This window comes from Rhipicephalus microplus, chromosome 6 (assembly GCF_043290135.1).
Source record: "Rhipicephalus microplus isolate Deutch F79 chromosome 6, USDA_Rmic, whole genome shotgun sequence".
Taxonomy (NCBI): Eukaryota; Metazoa; Arthropoda; class Arachnida; order Ixodida; family Ixodidae; genus Rhipicephalus; species Rhipicephalus microplus.
Genome location: NC_134705.1, coordinates 124854177 through 124873775, shown reverse-complemented (window position 1 = coordinate 124873775; position 19599 = coordinate 124854177). Strand labels below are relative to the sequence as shown.

General features: G+C 43.3%; 1 protein-coding gene across 1 annotated transcript; it reads right to left on the bottom strand.

Annotated features, from left to right (window-relative positions):
* Window positions 1-3021: 3021 nt before the first annotated feature.
* LOC119168019 (uncharacterized) lies at window positions 3022-10756 on the bottom strand. Its single transcript, XM_037419471.2, has 3 exons — window positions 10424-10756; window positions 4417-4521; window positions 3022-3403 (listed from the first exon to the last, which is right to left on the bottom strand). The coding sequence occupies exons 1-3, from the start codon at window positions 10685-10687 to the stop codon at window positions 3323-3325; spliced, it is 450 nt and encodes a 149-aa protein (XP_037275368.2). The 5' UTR covers window positions 10688-10756; the 3' UTR covers window positions 3022-3322.
* Window positions 10757-19599: the final 8843 nt, after the last annotated feature.

Here is a 19599-nt window from a genome sequence, read left to right as displayed (position 1 = left end):
TTTCGTTATCGTCCCAAAACACCACACGATTCTCAGCGCAAACCGCGCCTGCAGTTTTCGAGAAGGTTCCGGACTGTAGTAGATCACTTCGATAAGATCACGCCCACTGTGCAAACGGTACAGATTGTTCTGGAACCTACGCCACCGCCAGCGATAACGCTAGAACATTCGATGGCAAGAGTATAAATGCCGACGCGCTTCGCCGCTTGTCAGTTGTTGTTGATCGAAGGCCGACGCTCCGTTCGCCGCTATCAGTCCGAGACTGCTATCTGTGCAAGACTGCTGCTGTAATTGGACTTTCCGTTTACCGGGCACAGGTTCGCCACAATAAACAGCTAAATCCCAACAAGAAGTCTCCTGTCTTCGGCCACGTCACGACTCCGTGACAATATATTGGGCGCAATCCGACGAGTGGTTTCCTGGCTGAATATTGCAGGCGTTGTGGCTGCTCTCCTGACTTTCGTTGTTCACGGTTTTTTTTTTAAATGGGGAGGGATAAGATAGAGCGCGAGATTGTTGAGGCTTTCTTCATTCTTGAAGCAGGTGACAAGTGCATGAGCAGTCCTTCCATATCCCCCCGCCGCGGTGGTCTAGTGGCTAAGGTACTCGGCTGCTGACCTGCAGGTCGCGGGTTCGATTCCCGGCTGCGGCGGCTGCATTTCCGATGGAGGCGGAAATGTTGTAGGCCCGTGTGCTCAGATTTGGGTGCACGTTAAAGAACCCCAGGTGGTCAAAATTTCCGGAGCCCTCCACTACGGCGTCTCTCATAATCAAATGGTGGTTTTGGGACGTTAAACCCCACAAATCGATCAATCAATCAAACAGGCCTTCCATATCCTTGTCTGACGCTGAAATTAGTTATCTTAGAGGCTTTCTTTGATTTTCCGTGTCATTTTCTTTATCATGACCTGATGCATTTCACTCATCACGCTTGCGCGAGTTCATTTGAAGGTTTTATCGTTTGCAGTTATTATCACTGGTTAAAACCAGCCTTCTTTTCTTGCTTCTAAACCTCCTTTCAAACCCATTTTAGACCCTTGTATATGCACAGGTGATGGCAATAAAATTTCAGTTGTTAGTCAGTGCTCTGTCTCTACTGTCCTTTTTTTCCCGAGTTTTTGCGCTGCCCTTTCTATGTGAGCACTATAAACCAACTAGCCCAAACCAAAGTACTTCTCACGCTTGTTACTTGCCCGCTGTCTTTAGAGCAATAAATAAATGGTAAAATCAGCTATCTCGCTTCGTGTCACCTAATGCTGGGGTCAAGACATCATGTGGGTACCATCTTCAATGAAAAGAAGTTTATTTGTGTTTGTTTAGTCATCCCTACTTAGCCTTGCCTCCTAAAACATCGGCATAAGTCTAGAAAACACCGCGAAAAAAGGACGGTTACATTGCTCTCGATGCTTCAGGACGTAAATATGAAGCAAATAAATACGGGCGTTACGAGCTTTCAAGCCACATAACGCAGGACGACGGCACGGTAACATCGAGCCGGAATGAAACTGCACGCACAAATGTCGCCATGTTGACTTTCCCTACCATGGCCGCCTTTCTACCGTGGCCTTGCGCAACACTGCTGAACATCCGCGTCGCGTAGTCTGCGCCTGCTTCGCTTTTACTAGCGAGCGTGCTTGCGCTACGGGAACGCCGAGTAGACGATGAGATGCAGTTGCTGAGCAGTGCTGCTGTTAGGCCATGGCAGAAAGACGGCCATGGTAAGGAGGCGTCCATGGTGCTGTGGTGATATCTAGATATGAGTTAACAAACAAGTGTCGGAAAATCGTCCATTTCAGCGCGTTCTTGTCATCACTAGCGATGGCGCGACTGGCGTGAAAGGGCGTGCTTTAAAGATGGTGCCGCCCCCCCCCCCCTTCCTGCGTTTCTAGGCGCGTGGCCTCTACTGGGAGCCGTTGCTTGAGCGCGCGGCCATAAGTTTGCAATGAAGGTGCATACTCAGTGACATTTCTTGGCGTTGGAGCGAACGATATACAGAGCCAAATCACAGGCATCCTCCCACCAGTGAATGTAGTTCCACAACAGCGCCCGTCTTTTCACCGTGAGATATAGAAGTTCCCCCTTTATTTTCTACGTGAAGCTATTTGCAGTGTTGCCCCACCAAGGTGGTCCAGTGCTCATGGCGTTCGATTGTTAACCCAAAAGTCACGGAATCGAGCTCTGGTGGCGGCGGCTCCATTTTCAAAGAAGGCGAAAATGTCAGAAGCACTTCTACATAGATTTAGGTGCACGTAAAGAACGCAATATGGTCAAAATTTTGGGATCTCTTCTCTACGGCGTCTCTCGTAATTACATTGTAGTTCTGAAACGTTAAAAACCAGATAATACTATTACTATATAGTATTATGTTATCATATGGCACGCTCATGTGGCCTTCACCGCTGTGATCTTAATATTACGTAACACCCCTGGACTTTCATTTAAGCGCACAAAAATTACCTGAGCAGTAAGTGTTGGTTCGTACATGTTTATTTGAAGTCGTTGTTTATCTAATAAAACTTTTATCTCTATACCACGCTTGCAATAAAGAGATCAAAATAGGTCATATGACTTCAGTAAATGAGGTACCCGTAGGGAAAGACAGAGGGCAGCTAAACGAATTTCACAATTTTTTGTTATTCTCACGCGTAAATGCTCTTTTCTTACCAGGCTACCAGGAATGACGCACTGGTTATTACACGAGTCCAATATTATACATAGGACAAATAATATACATCTTTACCATCCTTTTATTAATGATTTATATTTGGGATTTAACCTAACAAAACCACCGTATGATTATGAGAGACGCCGCAGCGGAGGACTGCGGAGATTTTGACTATCTCAGGTTCTTTGATTTACTAACAACCATATGTCACTTAACAATAATTTCATGGCTTGTACGAAATAAGGAGTAATCTCATATTGAAATGTCACAAACTGTCAAAGCTTGATGGTGTTGGGGGCAAGCTGTAATATGGATTGTCTAAATAATTTTAACAATTTAGAGTTTACGAACGTAAATATTGTCCAAATTGTTATTGTACTGTTTTATTGAGAATTCGAAGAATCTTGATGACGGTGGCTTTGAACACGACTTCTCATCTGGAAGACGGGACCAGTTTCGGTTCACATGGGTAATCAACACAAGAGTCATAACTATTTTGTATTGTTACAGAACACATAAAACGTGTGCATTTCATTGTGACATTTTCAAAGAAAACATTTATTCAACATGTTTATTTACGTTTGAAATTGGACTTAAATGCATACCCTGCGGAGTAATCAAGGCTTCTGTTATTTCCGAAAACTTTCTAAAGTATTTTTATTTTAGTGAATTACACTGGGCATATTCCATGGTCAGTTCACCAGCGTAACGAAACCTGGCTTGACATAGTCCGTTCACCTGTGAAATGAAAATAAAAAACCTTAGTTTTATCTCAGAACGCTGCTAACGAACACAACAATATTGTGTTTATTAGGTAATATGCAGCGATGCAGTTTTTGTCCAAATTTGAATTGTATTAAATTTCTTCATGCTATGTCATTGCTGCTCTTTTGGAGTACGGTTGAACACGTTTCGTAATAACACTGGATGTCAATGCTTTATTTGCATTGGCTAAACAAGTCTACGTAAACGCTCTAAACAGGAATGAAACGAGAAAAGTTCCACTAAAACTAAAGTCACAAAAACCAAAGCCAAGCATCGTAACTGAATTGCATAGCAACGGATAAAATGATCAGGCCTAAGCTGAATACCACACTCCAGATGATTGAATGAAGATAAAAAGCTATTTGGATCTGATAGCCTGCCAAACTCTGGTGTGATATTGGACACCATAGCTATCAATGCGGTCATAGACTTTTACCTCCTAGGGTCCTTCATTATGCCCTTAGGTCTATGCTCGAAGCTGTTTCTGCATTTTACCCTTATTGAAATGCAATCACAGAGGCAGGTACTTGCGTTCACATTTGAAACACTTTGATACACTTGGAAATTAACAAAGTTTTAGGCTTAAACCTATTCGTGCAGAATGTTGTCTCTGCCCTGTTTCTTTGCAGTATAAGCACTTGCCAAAAATTATAAATATAGAATAAAGAACAGAAAGCCTGCTTTTTGAAATAAAGTGGTCTTGTGTTCTTTTGATATTACTTTCGAGTTATGTGGCTCATTTTATCCCACAGCTCTCTGATAACGTATGGCCAAAAGCAATTTTGGGCGACCCACTGCATAAGTGGAATTAATGCACCTAGTAGACGGATGCTTACAGCAGCGTATAGTGTGTAAGAAAATTGACCATGTTTGAGCGGTGCCTTGAACAAAGCTGTGACTTCCCAAACTGGTACGCCTGTATTACTGTGCTTTTTTTTAATGCCCGGCGACTTGGCACTTCCTCGCGGTATTCTTTTAATTCTTACCGTACTACCTCGGGGTGAACACTGCTCCTTAGAATAGGCATGTGAGCTGGTGCAGGAGCTCTCGATGGTGGTGAACTCAATTCTTACCACGATGCCTTCAGACACCTGCATCAAATAACAAACAAAGAAAGTATGTAGTGACGGTAGACAGGCTCTACACTCTTAGTCAAACTCTGGCTACACTACACACCCGCAGGAAGAAAATAAGTCAAATTATCGCCGCTTCTACGCGGGTCTTTGGCTGTATCCCAGGGAAACCGGCCCAATTTCAAGTGGCTTTCAAAAAAGCCGGGACAAAGATCAGCCGGGATTTTAGGTCAAATTTTTCCTCGCAAGATACGGCCTGTGGTTAGGCGTGACATTCCGTAGGCGGCCCGGCCTTGATGCGGTGGCGAAAAAAAAGCATTATTTTACGCTTTTGAGAGCAGTTTCTCGCCGAGAATGCGGCGGATATAATGAATACAGGCAATTAGAAAACATTTACCGTCACAATTTCTTATATTTGCGAGATTACCATGCAAAGCACAGCCCAGAAATCGAACTCGGGATCGCTTGCACGTAAAGTGGATGTCTCACTCGTTGCAGCACAGCGCCACCGCATGAAGGCGAGTCTTCTTGCGGGGGTATATATCTAACAAGTGGATTTTTGCAAACCGTCTTCGGAACCTTCAACTGTTTTTGTGCCATGTGCATTCATTCATTCGATCACCGAATAGATTGTAGGGCTTCACGAACTCGAGACAACCAAAAAAAGCGCTTTCGCCTCCGGCTTCGGTTTATGGTGCGCCGTTCCGCAAGAACAAATAACGTGTGTTTGGGCGTCGTTTTAGTGCTTCCCTGTGAACTGTGGGTGTTACACTCACCGAAACTAGGGGACGAGGCTATGTTCGGCTGTCGAAACCTGCGTACGTTTCTCGCACGTACGTGTTCTGCAAGCAATTTCGCTTATTTGTGTCGGAAGGTACACGCCCGTCAGTGACAGCAGCCTATTCTCAGCTGTTTGAAGACAATGCGCTTTCGGACGTAAACATTGAATGAATATTTTAGCGTGCCTACTGTAACATTTGCATTTCATACGCACGAACTGCCGCGAGCTGCACGGTGGGGAAGCAGCGCCTTTTTATCATTTCAACAATTACTTATTTCTGCAATTAGAATTTATGCGCATAATTTTGCTATATAGAGTGGTTTTTACTCATTTTCAGTCTTTAACTGATCCTATTTATGGGGAGTGGCTACTCTTACTTTTATTCAGCATCACACCGCTGTTCAAGTGAATGCCGAAACGCACGCCAAGGTCAAGTATGACGAACACAAAATAGCGACGGACCGGTCGGTCTACCTCCAAATAAATAATGCCGTTGCACGTCTCTTTCGCGAACGTCGGCGTACAGTTTTGGTCAAGAAACGGTGCTGTACGAACCTCGAAATATTTATTGTTACTGTTAGCAGTTGCTCTTCAGAAAATGGGGATTTTTATAGCTTGTACATTATCTCCACAGCACTACATTGGTTTTCTTGGTCGCGGTTCATTGTTTCAAATCCATGCTGGAATATAAGAAATGTACTTATTAATCAAAAGAGTGAGCAAATGTCGGTGACGTACGCTCTGCTGCTGACTTCGATTGATTGATTGTTTAATTCATTGACATATGGGGCTTAACGTCCCAAAACCATTAATGATTAGGAGAGAGGCTGTAGTGAAGGGATCCGAAAATTTCGAGTCACCTGGGGTTCTTTCACGTGCACCCAATCTGAGCACACGGCCCTACAACAATTTTGCCTCCATCAGAAATGCAGCCACCACAGCTGGGATTCGAACCTGCAACCTGCGGCTCAGCAGCCGAGTACCTTAGTCACTATACGACCACGGCGGGCTCTCCTGCTGACTTTTGCACCTGACTTCTGACTTCTGTACTTGATGTTCATCATCAAGTTACGCAACCACTAATCAAACATCGACAAATAGATTTTAAATTTTGATCTTTTTCTGTCTCGCGTCGTTTGGTTTGTTTCTTTTTTGCCATGCTTTCCTAAAATCATCAGTTATTTGTTTCCTAAAACATGAGCATCAACATACATAGGCCAGTATTTCAGTAAGCTATCGCGCGTGCACTAGTACTCTTTTATTTAATGCATGACACAGCGTCATACCTGGACAACTGATGAACGGAAAGTTGTCTGTACTCTTATATTGAAGTCTAAAAAGTAACAATGAGACTGCATATCCCAGTGTATGCCCAAATGCAGAAAGATGTATGATATCTTGAACAAAGCGTGCCTTATAGCACTGGAAAATGTTTCCGTCCCAGACCATCGTCCGGATAAACGACCATCGCAAGACAGCGGGACGAAATGACGACGCACAAATGCGACGGCATGCAGGCGATGGTGAACGTGACGCCGGCGCCGGGCGCCCAGCTGGCGTGGCGATGGCAGGGAGGGGGGGGGGGGGGGGGCGTTTCTGTTTCTTTTTTAGGGGCGAAGCTCCTTAAAGCGGCACTTGTTCGTCCCTCGTAGTAGTGCGTAACATGTCTTACGCTTTGACCTGCAAGGTGATGCCGGTGGGAGATTTCTCCTGTGCGGTCTTGTACAATAAAAAAGTCGCAGCGAGCGGTTAAGAAAAAGCCGAATTATCCTGTCTCTCATTCCCCATTAGCAGCCACTGGCATGTACATTGAGCACTATCTGACAAGAAAGGATTGCTACGTTATACTCGCTGGCGTAATCTCCTTGGTTTTAGAGAGGTTTAGCGAGCGTTGGGCTGCAGTGCCATAAATACAGCGAACGAGTATATACCCTGAACTCGAGGTTTGTTAAAGGTGGGAAGTAGACACGAAGCGCCAGCAGTAAAAAAGTGCGCGTGCGCCACCTCTCGTTTAGTCCTTAGAATGTCCGCTGGATGGCGGTGCTTCTATATGCGGAATATATGATGAAAAGATGCGAGATGGTCGTACTTGGAGTGTTGACTTGATGGAAGAACGGACACAAAGACATATGCATGGATGGACACACGGATGGCTGCATGGACGGATGGATACATGGACGGCGCAGGGGCGGATGCATGGACGAACGCAGGGATGGACGCACGGATGAGCGTGTGGACGCACGAACAAACGCACGCACGGACGGGCGGATGGACGCACGGGCGGCCACACAGACGCACGCATGGACGGATGGAAGCAAGAACGAATGGACGGACGAATTCTTCGCCCCACTCTCCATCATTCACTCCATGGATATGCTGCAATTTTATTTTTTTATTTTTTTTCCTCCTTGCGCCTGCTCTTACCGGCTGTATGCGTGATCCCCGTGCCACACGAATGTCATGGTATTTTTATTTCTGGGCTCCCTATAGACAGGATTTTAGTCAGTATGCAGGAGCGCGCTGCCAATGTCTTCTTTGTTATCCGGCACCTTACTGAGAAAGTAGGGCCAACTATCTAATATCAAACATGTTTTGGAAAACACCGAGTATTCGTATGTGAATCGTGGAGCTCAAATGTGTACTTGCAAGAAAGTACGTCTTGTTTAATAAAGAATGGTTAAATTTTTGTGTAAAATTGTATCCGTTAGTTGCTGTCATGTGGTGCGCATCTAAATGGAAGAGCGGCAGGGCCACAATTTTGGAGCATCGTTTTTGGGACACCCCTGGCTTCTGCAGCTACGTCAACAATATTGTGCACGGCCTATCTTTCCGTTCCGTGTAGATATAAACTGTGGGCTGTATATAGCAGCATCAGGGTTTTCCGTCTGTGTATAAGGACAATTTTTCGTGCATTTGAAAAATCGGGCTATCTACTTGCATGCAACAGAGAACGCTTGCTCTTTGTCTTCATTTTAAAGTTTCGTTCCCGTGTGGCGAACTTCTATCGAAGATACTCCTCGCAGTCACACAATCGTAATTATGCACACTTTACACCCCCAGCGATAAATATTTACCATATTTAAAAAACACAAAAAAGGACAGTAAATCCTGCAGTGAACCAGCTGCGCTACTTACAAATACGCTGCACGTTTATTTAAAGCCATGTTCCTGTTTTATTTAGGCAGCAACTGAACTCATCTTTAATATTCTGTCTATTGTTGAAGAGGAACTATATACCCAGAAGTAGAAACATGATCACATGTAACAGTGAAAAGTAGGACGCACATATACCATATAGAGCTGTGCATAAATTCTGTTGGCGGGGTCTTTTTTGATTTTTATGCTGTTTAATATATTGAAATGAAATAACTAACCTAACAAGCTACCATCCTAGAGTATATACATTCTTTCTTTTACTAGGAAATCGGCAACTGCTGTCGCAGATTGCTTCAACCTATTGCAATTTGAGAGTAAAAAAAAAACAGAACAATGCAGATAAACTTGGCCTGCCTGCTGAAAATATTCAACAATTTCTAAATCCTGGCGGGACCCAAACATATTGAGTATTGAGATCTATTTGCAAGCAATAATGGGCCACATTTTCTGAGCACGATTCGCAATTAAAGTAGTTTATTGCTAAACTTGAACGTACGCATTGAAATAACATAGGCGCAGTTTCTGATAATGTGGCTAATAATGAACACATTGAAGGGATATCAATATTTTCATTCAACCTCCCTCATGACAAAACTTGAGAACAGACATGCAGACATCGAATGCGAATCACCAACAGGAACGGCTCGTCGTTACCGAGTAGGGAAGATAATTTCTGGAAATGAATGAATGACGGTGCACTATACAGAGGACCTCTGGAAGGAGGCGGTGTTAGTGCAAGGTACTACATGAGCGTCCGAGACTAATCATTCAGGAGTGGCCATCAGCTGAACCTCCGATGCTTAGTCCATGAGCACCATACACTTTCAATATCCCTGTTTCTAAGGCCCGAGATTGCAATGCAGGTGACTAAAGGGCTTATAAACTCTGCAAGCGTGCAGGTCCATTTATTTTAAGATAGCGTGGTTTACGCTCTACGCAGGACGCTCGGGTGCCAAAAACCAATGTATTTTTCACTGAGCTCTTCGGAATGTCAATAATGTGTTCAGTTTGAACAATTACACGAGGTGTATTAGCTGAAAACTCGTGCTAAATCAAGAGCAAGGGCATCATACAATGTAGCATTAACTAAGTTGTGGCTGACGTGTCTCCGCTATTACAGCAAGGGGATGTTAATGCATTGCATTGAACATGCGTGATGTATGATACACGAATGAAAAGCATAAAAATATTGGAGTGTGAAATATGCCTTCGCTATTTTTTTAGGTTCGAGTTATTTTTGCAGCTTCCCGTAGATTTATACGCAGAAAAGTTTTTTGGGCATGCATATGTTACACGGCATGAGTTGCAATCGATATTCCAATGCCGTCCAGCAGCGAGAAGTGGACTACAAGCGCCAAACTTTCAAATGCCACGCTACCACTTGCTACCTTATCATAGCGCAGCAAGTGCATAGTGCACGCCAGGTGAAGATGTCAGCGTAATCACTACGACTTGCGAAATAACGTGTGGGAAAATACCGCGATACTAGTGCGGACGATTATGCGACGTTCGTAAGCAGCAGAGCTGTATTTCAAGCTGTAAGGGATGACAAAGCTCCTGTGGTCAGCACTCAGTCTATCTGCTGATCCCCGATTGTCTTCTCAGCTGCATTCCAACCAATGTGCTTGCCTTAAGTTGCAGCCAAAAAGTAACTACGCTTTTGCGGCACGTTTCCACACTACCAAAAGTTAAAATCCAGACATTCAGAATGAAGCCGTCAATATCTGATAGGTGTGATAATGATCAGGAAAAAAAAAACAACGAAAGCCCGGACTTGAATATCTACTGAACACAAAATCACGCAGTTTTCTACGGTGGCTATAACCTAATACACTCCACGTTCGAAAAGAAAACAAGCTTCGTGGGTGTGAGTAAATGCATTGCACTGCAGAAGGAAAAGGCTTAACTGATATACTTGGGAGATGTTTGCTAAAGGGCTCATAGTAGCAAATTAACAACAAGTAATACAATCGTACAACTTACGTGCGTCGCTGCTCGCGTAACATCAAGAAGCGTGTTGAGATTGCCAGCAGCAGGTTGAAGTGTAGCATTTGACAATACACGGTGGGCGAGTTTTCGGTACGTACTTGAGCCAAGCCATCCAGATGGTACGAATACGCATTGCCCAGGATATTGCCTTTGTTCTACTTCATCTACGCAATCACTGAAAAATTCAAGCTCTTCTGAAGAGGCATAAACCAAGCACAGAAGTGCTAGAACAGGAAGCTTGAACATTGCGTCTGACATTGTTTGTGAAACTAAAAGCCTTGCACGGAAGTTGCGGGAGACGACGAGGGCAATGCTCCTGGCGGCAGATAAGTGACCAAACATTGAACAGCTGTACTTGACCGTGATACGGTCTAGCACGCGACAATAAAAAGATAGTTGTGGCCACAGGAGACACTGATAACGTGGCACGACAGAATAACTTATCTGATAAGTTGACGAAACGTTACTCAAGACGGAATCTTGTAGTGATAGGCACAACTGGTAGGCCTCGGGAACAGGGCCATTTAAAAATGCACGTAACCTGAATGAACACAGTGATCATGCCGATGTAATTACTCGTGTTTCATGTCGACCATGTTGTATCGAGTGAGCTTTTATTTCTCATCTTGCCGAATCTTCAATGAATAACCTCAGCATTATTGAAAGATAATACACTTTTTAATAAAGAAAGAAATGTTTTACAGGACATGCGCATCCCTGAACTAGGAATCATGTTATCCAAAACTTCCCAAATATTATTTCCACTTTTCACCCAAGTGAGGAGTTGTGATTTATGTGCATAAAGAGGCCATTGAGAGGCAACCGCCCACAAGGCACTGTGGTTATAAAGGCTCCGCATTGAAAAATTGAAAATATGAGCAGCAAAGCGTAGGCTTCAAGATTCTATAGCATGTTATGCCAGTGTGTACATGCCTCACGCCCTTGCGTGTAATATCATTTTACAGCTTTAAACCCCTAAAATTATATCATGCCAGGTCAACACAGACAGTGCAAAATAACTGTAAGGCACTACACAACAAAATGCGAAAGGGTGCACACACAGATCACAGCAAGCTTTCCTTTCAAAGTGTTTCACCCTCTGGTCTTTTACTGCTATGCGAGTGTTAGGCAAGGGCATTCCTCATAGCTGCACGACATGGTTCCACTTTTCTTGTTGTACAGACTCACTGCGGTCGTCGTCTGTCCTCATTTACGACAGCATCCACCCAATCGGTATCATAGAGATTATTCTGTTGCTCAAAAATGTTGTGTAGAACGCAACAGGCCCGAATGACGCTGTTGACGTTGTCAATGTCACACTTGAGGTCATACAGTATGCGAAAGCGTGCCTTCGGTCAACAAAATGCATTTTCAACTACCTGCCTGGCACTCGACAGGCGGTAGTTGACCATGTGTGTGGAAGAACCACGCGGACCAGGGTGTGAAGAAGGCTTCAATATGATAGCCTGCAATAGGAAAGCGTGGTCGGCAAGCAGCACAGGGTGAAGGCACACGTCCTTTAACAACCTTTTGTCTTTTGTGAATCAGTTCCCAGTGAACACTTTCGGAAGCCATCACCTTCGGAAAACGTTGGAATCGTGAATTCACCTAGGAGATCCCACATTTGTGAGGAGAAACTTGCAACTGTGGTGCACAACCACTAACAATATGACACTGTACCTTACCTTATACTTAATAAAGTGCATTCTATTTTGGGAAACAACTTTTGGTATGTCACCTATCTGAGGCACCCACTCCTTGGGGAAAGTCTGTCAGTGCCTCCAATCTTCAAATATGCTTGGCGACTTCATATACCCTGGGAAATTTCAAGAAGCGCGATTCCAGACAGTGAAAGACAGTAGTGCGGAACTCGCGCAAAACATGGTTGACCGTGGAACGGTGAAAACCAAATATATTGGCCAGACTTCAATCTCCAACGGACGTACAAAAGCGGTACAGTGCTATAACGATGGCTTTCCTCACTGGAATCACCATACGCATATTTGTCTTCAGGCGCCTCATGGATTCATAAAAGCGGACTATATGTAATCGAACGTGGAGAGGTTCGCACAAAAGTTTCCTTTGAAAACCTTGTCGAGGAAGTGTGGAAGCATCGTCTCGTATCATGACACTTCTAGAGGGTATGCTCAAACGGAGCATTCTGTGAAATAATGTGCTGCAGCTGCCACTAAATGTTCTCTGGTCCTGCGTTATGCAAGTTTTCAGTCTGCATGCAGGTCCTCTATTTCGGCGATGACAGACAGCTGCTGTCCGCTCCACTGCTGCACGAATGATTGCAAAACGGCAGTTGCTGCCCAAATTCTTTGTTCCCGGTCATCACCAATGGCCTTCTTGTCCTCGCGTATACGACACTAACAGGCGCGCAAACCTCTTGATCACAAACAAAACAATAACACATACACGCGTGTGCGCGCAGGACTCGATGCGAATTCTCAGCACGTCCAAGCCTCTCAAGTGGCACAATCACAAACGTATACTTACGCAGACTGGATCACAAAACAACGAACAAACACACCCAACTTCTAGTGAAGAAATCTCAGTGCAACGAAAGCATATTGAGTCCTTCCTCCTACACACGGACCTACACGCGCACTAATTTACCGAATACACGAGCAACGAAAATTGAACTCGGAATATAACTCATCACTCACACACTAAAAAAAGCTGAATAAATCATTTACAACACAACACGACAGGATCAATTGTGAGCCATTAGCCAGCAGCAATGTTCCTACGACAAGAATTTTTTATTGCAATAGCAATTATATGGACACTCTCCTCTGGATTTTGCCACCAGCGTCGGTGTCGGTGTTAACGTGGCCGTCGGCGTCGATGTCATGCACCGTATATGTATACGTATCTATATATATGAAAACGCAAGAAATAAAAAAAAATTAGAAAAAACACTCCGGCGCGCGGAATCGAAGGTGGGACCCCTACGTCGTGAAAGCGAGGCGTTAACTACTGAGCCACCCCGGAGCACATCCTTCACCAGTCGATTGGCAAGCTACTTATATCGACCACTTACCACTGCTCACGAGCATCTCGGGGGGCAATTATGTTTACACATAAAACATTACACAAAAAATTGCTTATGAACAAAACAACACGAATTTTTGCCTCGATTTCGACAACGTAGTCAGTGGTGGACCGAGCCTCTTGAAACCCACACTGGTTTGGTTCAAGTAGGCAATTAGTTTCAAGGAAGTGCATCAGGCGCCTGTTTATTATTTTCTCAAAGACATTGAAAAAACAGCAGGTTAATGCTATTGGCAGGTAGCTTGAAACTGACGACCACTCCTTGCATTATTTTAGAACTGGGATGACGATAGCTTCCGTCCAGGCAGAGGGTAGCTCGACGAAAGCCGTTTCGCATTATACAGCGTGAGGAGAGCTTGTAGAATTTCAGTGGGCATGCGTTTCAGCATTTCAGATGCCACACAGTCCGGGCTTGGGGTAGATTTATTGTAGCAGGTAAGTGAGGCTTGTAGGTCAGCCAAACACAAATGTTCATTGTTTGCCTCGTGGGTTGTGGGTTTGTGCTGCAATCTTTGTTGTTCTATGGGGTTTTTTTATCAGTCAAACGCTTCACTATAGCTTGATGAGCTGCAGACCTGTTTCAAGTGGACCCCGAGAGTGTTCGCCTGGTCTTCCAAACTCTCCCCTTGTGTGTTGACTAGAGAAACTGAGTGTGCTTGTCGTTCTGTCACCTTACCAATCATGTTGCAGACTCTCACTCATGTGTGTATGAAAAAATGCCTGATAAAAATTTATGCCAACTTTCCCTTCTCGCCTGTCGGGGCATACTCCTTCCACGCGACTTCTTGTTCTTAAAGTTTAGAAGATTCTCGACTGTGGGCGAGTCTCTAAGCAACTTCGATGCTTTATTTTGTTTTTTTTTTTCGCGCATCACGACACTCACTATTCCCCCATTGGACTCGTCGTTTGATTTACGGTCCATATGTTTTGGGGATACATATCGTTGCTGCATCAACCAAGAAAGCTGTAAAGTAGCACACATCATCCTCTATGTTAAACGCCGCCATTTCAGTCTAAGTTAATTGAGCCATTTTTTGGAACTTCTCCCAATCGGCCTTGTCGGTGAGCCATTTGGGAACCTGTGCATGACACGCATTTGTTATTTATGTGCTGATATCTATGGGAAAATGGTCACTACCATATGGAATAATAATGACTTTTCATTTGATCGAGTAGAGGCAGAAGCGAAGGATATGTTATGCTGAGGTCTGTTCTTGAGTAGGTATTGTTAGCGATGCTGTAATATGTTTGATCTTTGCAATTCAGGAGGCACGTGCCGGAAGAAAAAGAAAACTGTTTAATCAGGCAGCCTCTTGCATCGCAGCTAGAGTCACCCAAGAAGCTACTATGCGCATCATTGTCCCCTAGGACAAGCTAGTGTCTGGAAATTTGTCTATGAAAGACTGAAATTCATATCTATCTATCTATCTATCAATCTATCTATCTATCTATCTATCTATCTATCTATCTATCTATCTATCTATCTATCTATCTATCTATCTATCTATCTATCTATCTATCTATCTATCTATCTATCTATCTATCTATCTATCTATCTATCTATCTATCTATCTATATATCTATCTAGCCGCCTTTGTACGGGTGCTCTAATGATCATCCCTTCAACATGGCATACAACAAAATTAGAAGAATGTATGAGAGATTTAGAAATTCCGCTTTTTAGTATTCACATGACGTTTCAATCCTGCGCCGTATGTCGTCATATCCTTTCCTTCAATCACGTGCAGTACTTACCGGTATACGACGTGCCGCAGCATGTGGACCAGCGCCAGGCGATGGATCGTTTGTTTACTTCTAGTAATGGCGAAAATAGACACTGGTTATTTAAATTACACATAGTTAAGTAAACCCAACATCGGTAGCGTTTATGCGAAGAATCAAGAATAATCAACAACTAAAGAATGATCAGGATACCACCAGGGATCCATTGCAAGCGCACTTCGTGGTGATAAGGCATTCTACCACATAGCAACTTCAGGTCACGAAACTGCTATTGACACAGATTTTGTACCGCTGTGGTATTGGAGCAGCGTAAGCTATAGTTGTAATTTATTTATTTATTTATTTATTAGAATACCCTCAGGGCCCGTAGGGCATTACAGAGGGGGTGGGTACAACATATATAACACACAAGAAAAAAAGACAAAATAAAGAAACAAGTATCAGATGCGCAAATCAGGAAGGCAACATAAGTCAACTAAAAATGTATAAGAATTCAAGCACATACAAGACAAAGATACATAATGGAAACTGCGTATATTTACAAGCATTGCTGAGAAATTGCAGTCTTAAATACCACCAGATTTCGGATAGCTATATGTAATGATAGCTATCCGATTGTATGAACGGAATAAATGTCTCGAAAGTAACGGCAAGAACGGGAAGATGATTGATTTTTGGGGTTTAACGTGCCAAAATCACCATATGATTATGAGAGACGCCATAGTGAAGGTCTCCGGAAATTTCGACAACCTGGGATTCTAAAGAACGGGAAGATGGAAGCTTGCGCTGAGAAATTTTAAAACAGGGGTTAGATGCTGGAGCCGACGTGTTGACCAACGCACGTCTTTTTACCGCAACACCGTTAGACAGCTCGTTTAGAATAAATTACGTTGTCCACGTCGGCGTTGTTGCTAGAGAACGAAAATTTATCGAGTAGTGCGTGACCGAAAAATCAAGAAACTGGCAAATGAACATGAATTAATAAATTTTGGGTATACGAAAAGAGTCTACGATAAGAGGTCTACGATAAGAGATGCTACGGTAAAATTTTTGTTAAACGTCTATATGCAGCTGTCCATAACTATGCAACTCATACTTGCAACTTTGCAACTCATAAAAAGCGAAAGTTGCCAAATGTATTATTCTCCCTGCCGATGCTATGTCTTCATAACAGTCGTCCCGCCTTTTTATACAAGAACCATCCAGCAGGCTACAACACTTCAAGAAAACGATCTCAAGAATACAGCATTTCAGCCAACACAAAACTGCAAGTTTTATGGCGCTCGGTAGGATGAAAGTCTTCTGTTACTTGTCGTAAACCAATACGAAATTTCACGCATCAACGGCCCTAAACTGTGAGTGAAAGGAACAATTTATATTAGGGTCACAATTGGTGCGACTTTTGAGGAAAACCAGTTTAGCGAAATTACCCCCTCCAAGCATTCTACATTGAAAACTGTGTTTGCACAGTGCTACAATTATAAGTTTTGAAGCTCCCAAGAATTAAGCTCCACCGCGGCGATTCAATGGCTAAGGTACTAGGTACCTGACCCGCAGATTGTGGAATCGAAACCCGGCAGTGGAGGCTGCATTTTAAATATAGGTGAAAATGCTGTAGGCCAGTCTGCGCAGATTTGAGTGCACGTTAAAATACCCCAGGAGGTCTAAAATTCTGGAGCTCTTTACTATGGTGTCTCTTATATTAATATGGTGGTTTTTCGACGTTAAACTCCACATATCCTAATGAACTCGTGCATTAACTTTTTAAAAACCATCAACGTAATAATTTCATTATTATCACTTTTCGGTAGCTTTCAGAGGTTACGGTGATTCGGCAGAAAAGTATTTGGCCATTATTTAAGAAAGTTCGTATTCTGGTCAAACCAAGCAGGCATATTTGGAATATAATATGCCAAAATAAGCACACGATGAGTGTATTCATTGTTATGGCTCCGAATTATACTCAATTGATGTTGTCAATAAATCTTCAAGGTTGAAAGTTGCTGCAAAGAAAAAAAACGATAATCAAGTACCCGCGAATCACACGGGTGGTTTTATTAGATATTTAAATTTCGGTATATATCAACCTGTCATGATTAACATTACTTCACAACATTTATAAAATACGTTATTAAAAAGGTGTAATGTCTCTTTCATGACTAAAGCTTTGATCTAGTTATGGGGTGCACAATTTGAAGATTAGGGACACATTGCACTAGAAACTCACAACAATCAAGTGAGCCTTGCTTTTTAGGTGATATTACCGTGAGGGTGGCAGACTGCACTCGAAGCAGCAATGCCTTATTTTGATCGCTTACCGAGGCAACCTCAATTGTTCTGTGCCCTTTGTGGGAAACAACACAGCAATGTAGACAATAATATTGCTATCACCTTTAGCGAATGATGAAGCGCTGAATGCTGCAAGAACGCCACACAGAAAAAAAAAACAGCCGAGTGTTCTTGCTGTCAACTCCTTGTTTAACTAGGATATGTCGCGTAGTCAGAGACACGCAGGTTCCTATTATTTTTTTCATATGTAAGGAGATGTTGGCGCACAAGTGCCGCCTACTCCTTAGCCTTTGAGTGAATATTGAGCACACATCTGAACGTCACTTGCGTGGTTTGAGATTAAAAACACGTGACTCGTGCTTCAGTATAAATTCTTTCTCTAGCATACTTATGTTCTGGGGGAGTAATTTTGTGACAAATCACATGACAGCACCTTATGCCCGTGACGTCAAGCAACTTAATAATTGTGTTGTGCCACTCAAGTGCGCACATTAGTATCGCCTGAAAGTGACACGATTACTCTCAACTCGGAGAGATTAAAGTCTGGTATTCACTTTTTGTGGCAGCCATAAGGTGAGGCGATCAGTGGTTAGAGAGTTTGGTTATAACGCTAGATAAATAATAATAAATATATTAGTATGTGGTAAGTTAGCCTGCGTTCATGGTAAAAACTATCAGCGCGAAGCACAGTTGTGTGGAAGTGCAGCAAAGCTCGTTTTTGCTAATGGTGACGAGGAAGAACGAGAAGCACAGAATACTTAAGCGACAGATACGCAAGGCTAAAAAAGCAAAGCAGTGGTGAACACGAGCGCTGCTAAAAACATTGGCTCCGTATATGCATGTTTCACTGCAAATGACGTCGAAAGACGATATTCTTGCGTGTGGTGAGAGTGAACAAAACATCTATTGGATGTTCTGCGCGAGAAAATCGGTGAATTATATTCTGGAAGCGCTGCGTTAGAAAGTCTCGATTCGTGCAGCGAAGGCTAGTGAGCGCATCGAGGCACGTTAGACACGAGCGCCATCTGGCAGTTGTCTTCAAAAACAAAGCAAGGCATGCGCGCCCGCGGAGAAAGGTGGGTGCTTGTCTCGGAGGCGACAAAGAGTAGAACGCAAAGCGATGGGCAGGTGCCACCACCATGTCGTCTTAGCAAAGCATTGGAAACACTTCCTTTTTGAGCATCGCGTAGCACTGCCAGCGCAGCGTGATTGACGCTATAGGGTCCGGAAAATTACTTGTGCGTGCCTTGTCTAGTATAAAAGCACACATACGAAACATCGACACGTTGCTAAGGTTCCTCAGATATGCGCAATAATTGATTTTAATAGTCAATCGCACAAGTATGAACGCTGAAACATGAGCAATATAGGTGGGCGTGCGGATGGGGTTGGCCATTGGAGGTATCGTTTGGTCATTTTGATGCCATAGTAAAAATTGTCACCGCAGACAAACAGACAAATGTATAGAAAGACAGAAAGTCTTACATACAGAGAGAAAGACAGACAGACACACCAAACTTTTGGCATCGAAGGTCCCCAAGAAATACTACCGTGTTTAAAAAGCGGTGTGGACAAAAAGGCTCCTATATTCATGATGAAGTGTATAATGAACGTGAAGCACCAGAGTACGGAGGTAATGAGCAAAAAGGACTGAGGAAGCGAAAGGGTGGCTTACACGGGTGCTCATGCCTTTTACCATTTCAATGCCTCAGTGCTTCCTTTCCTTCAGTTCCGCACTTATGTCTTTCACGCAGCTTACAATCATTATTCGTAAGATACGCCTTCATGATTGCCCTTGTCACCAATATTTTCACTAGGTCTTTTCCTGCTTCCATTCAAAGAATTAGGTGCCACTACTTGAAAACATATTAGTGGAGCTGGAAAGCCATTTCTTATATGGATTCAGGGTCGCTGTGAAACATTTTATAGCAAAGACATTTGTCCCTTCCAATAGCTTTACACTTAAAATGCTATCACGGCTAGCTGAGGCGCAATGCATGGTTCCACTTGTACCAGGGTAGGGCGGAGAAATAATAATAATAATAATAATAATAATAATAATAATAATAATAATAATA

Bases quoted from the DNA above. Each gene is read 5' to 3' on its own strand.
- LOC119168019 (XM_037419471.2), bottom strand. From the start codon at position 10,687: ATGTCAGACGCAATGTTCAAGCTTCCTGTTCTAGCACTTCTGTGCTTG. The intron at 4,522-10,423 runs GTAAGTTGTACG...TATTTGATGCAG, and splicing joins TTACGCGAGCAGCGACGCAC to GTGTCTGAAGGCATCGTGGT. The intron at 3,404-4,416 runs GTAAGAATTAAA...TTCATTTCACAG, and splicing joins GTTCACCCCGAGGTAGTACG to GTGAACGGACTATGTCAAGC.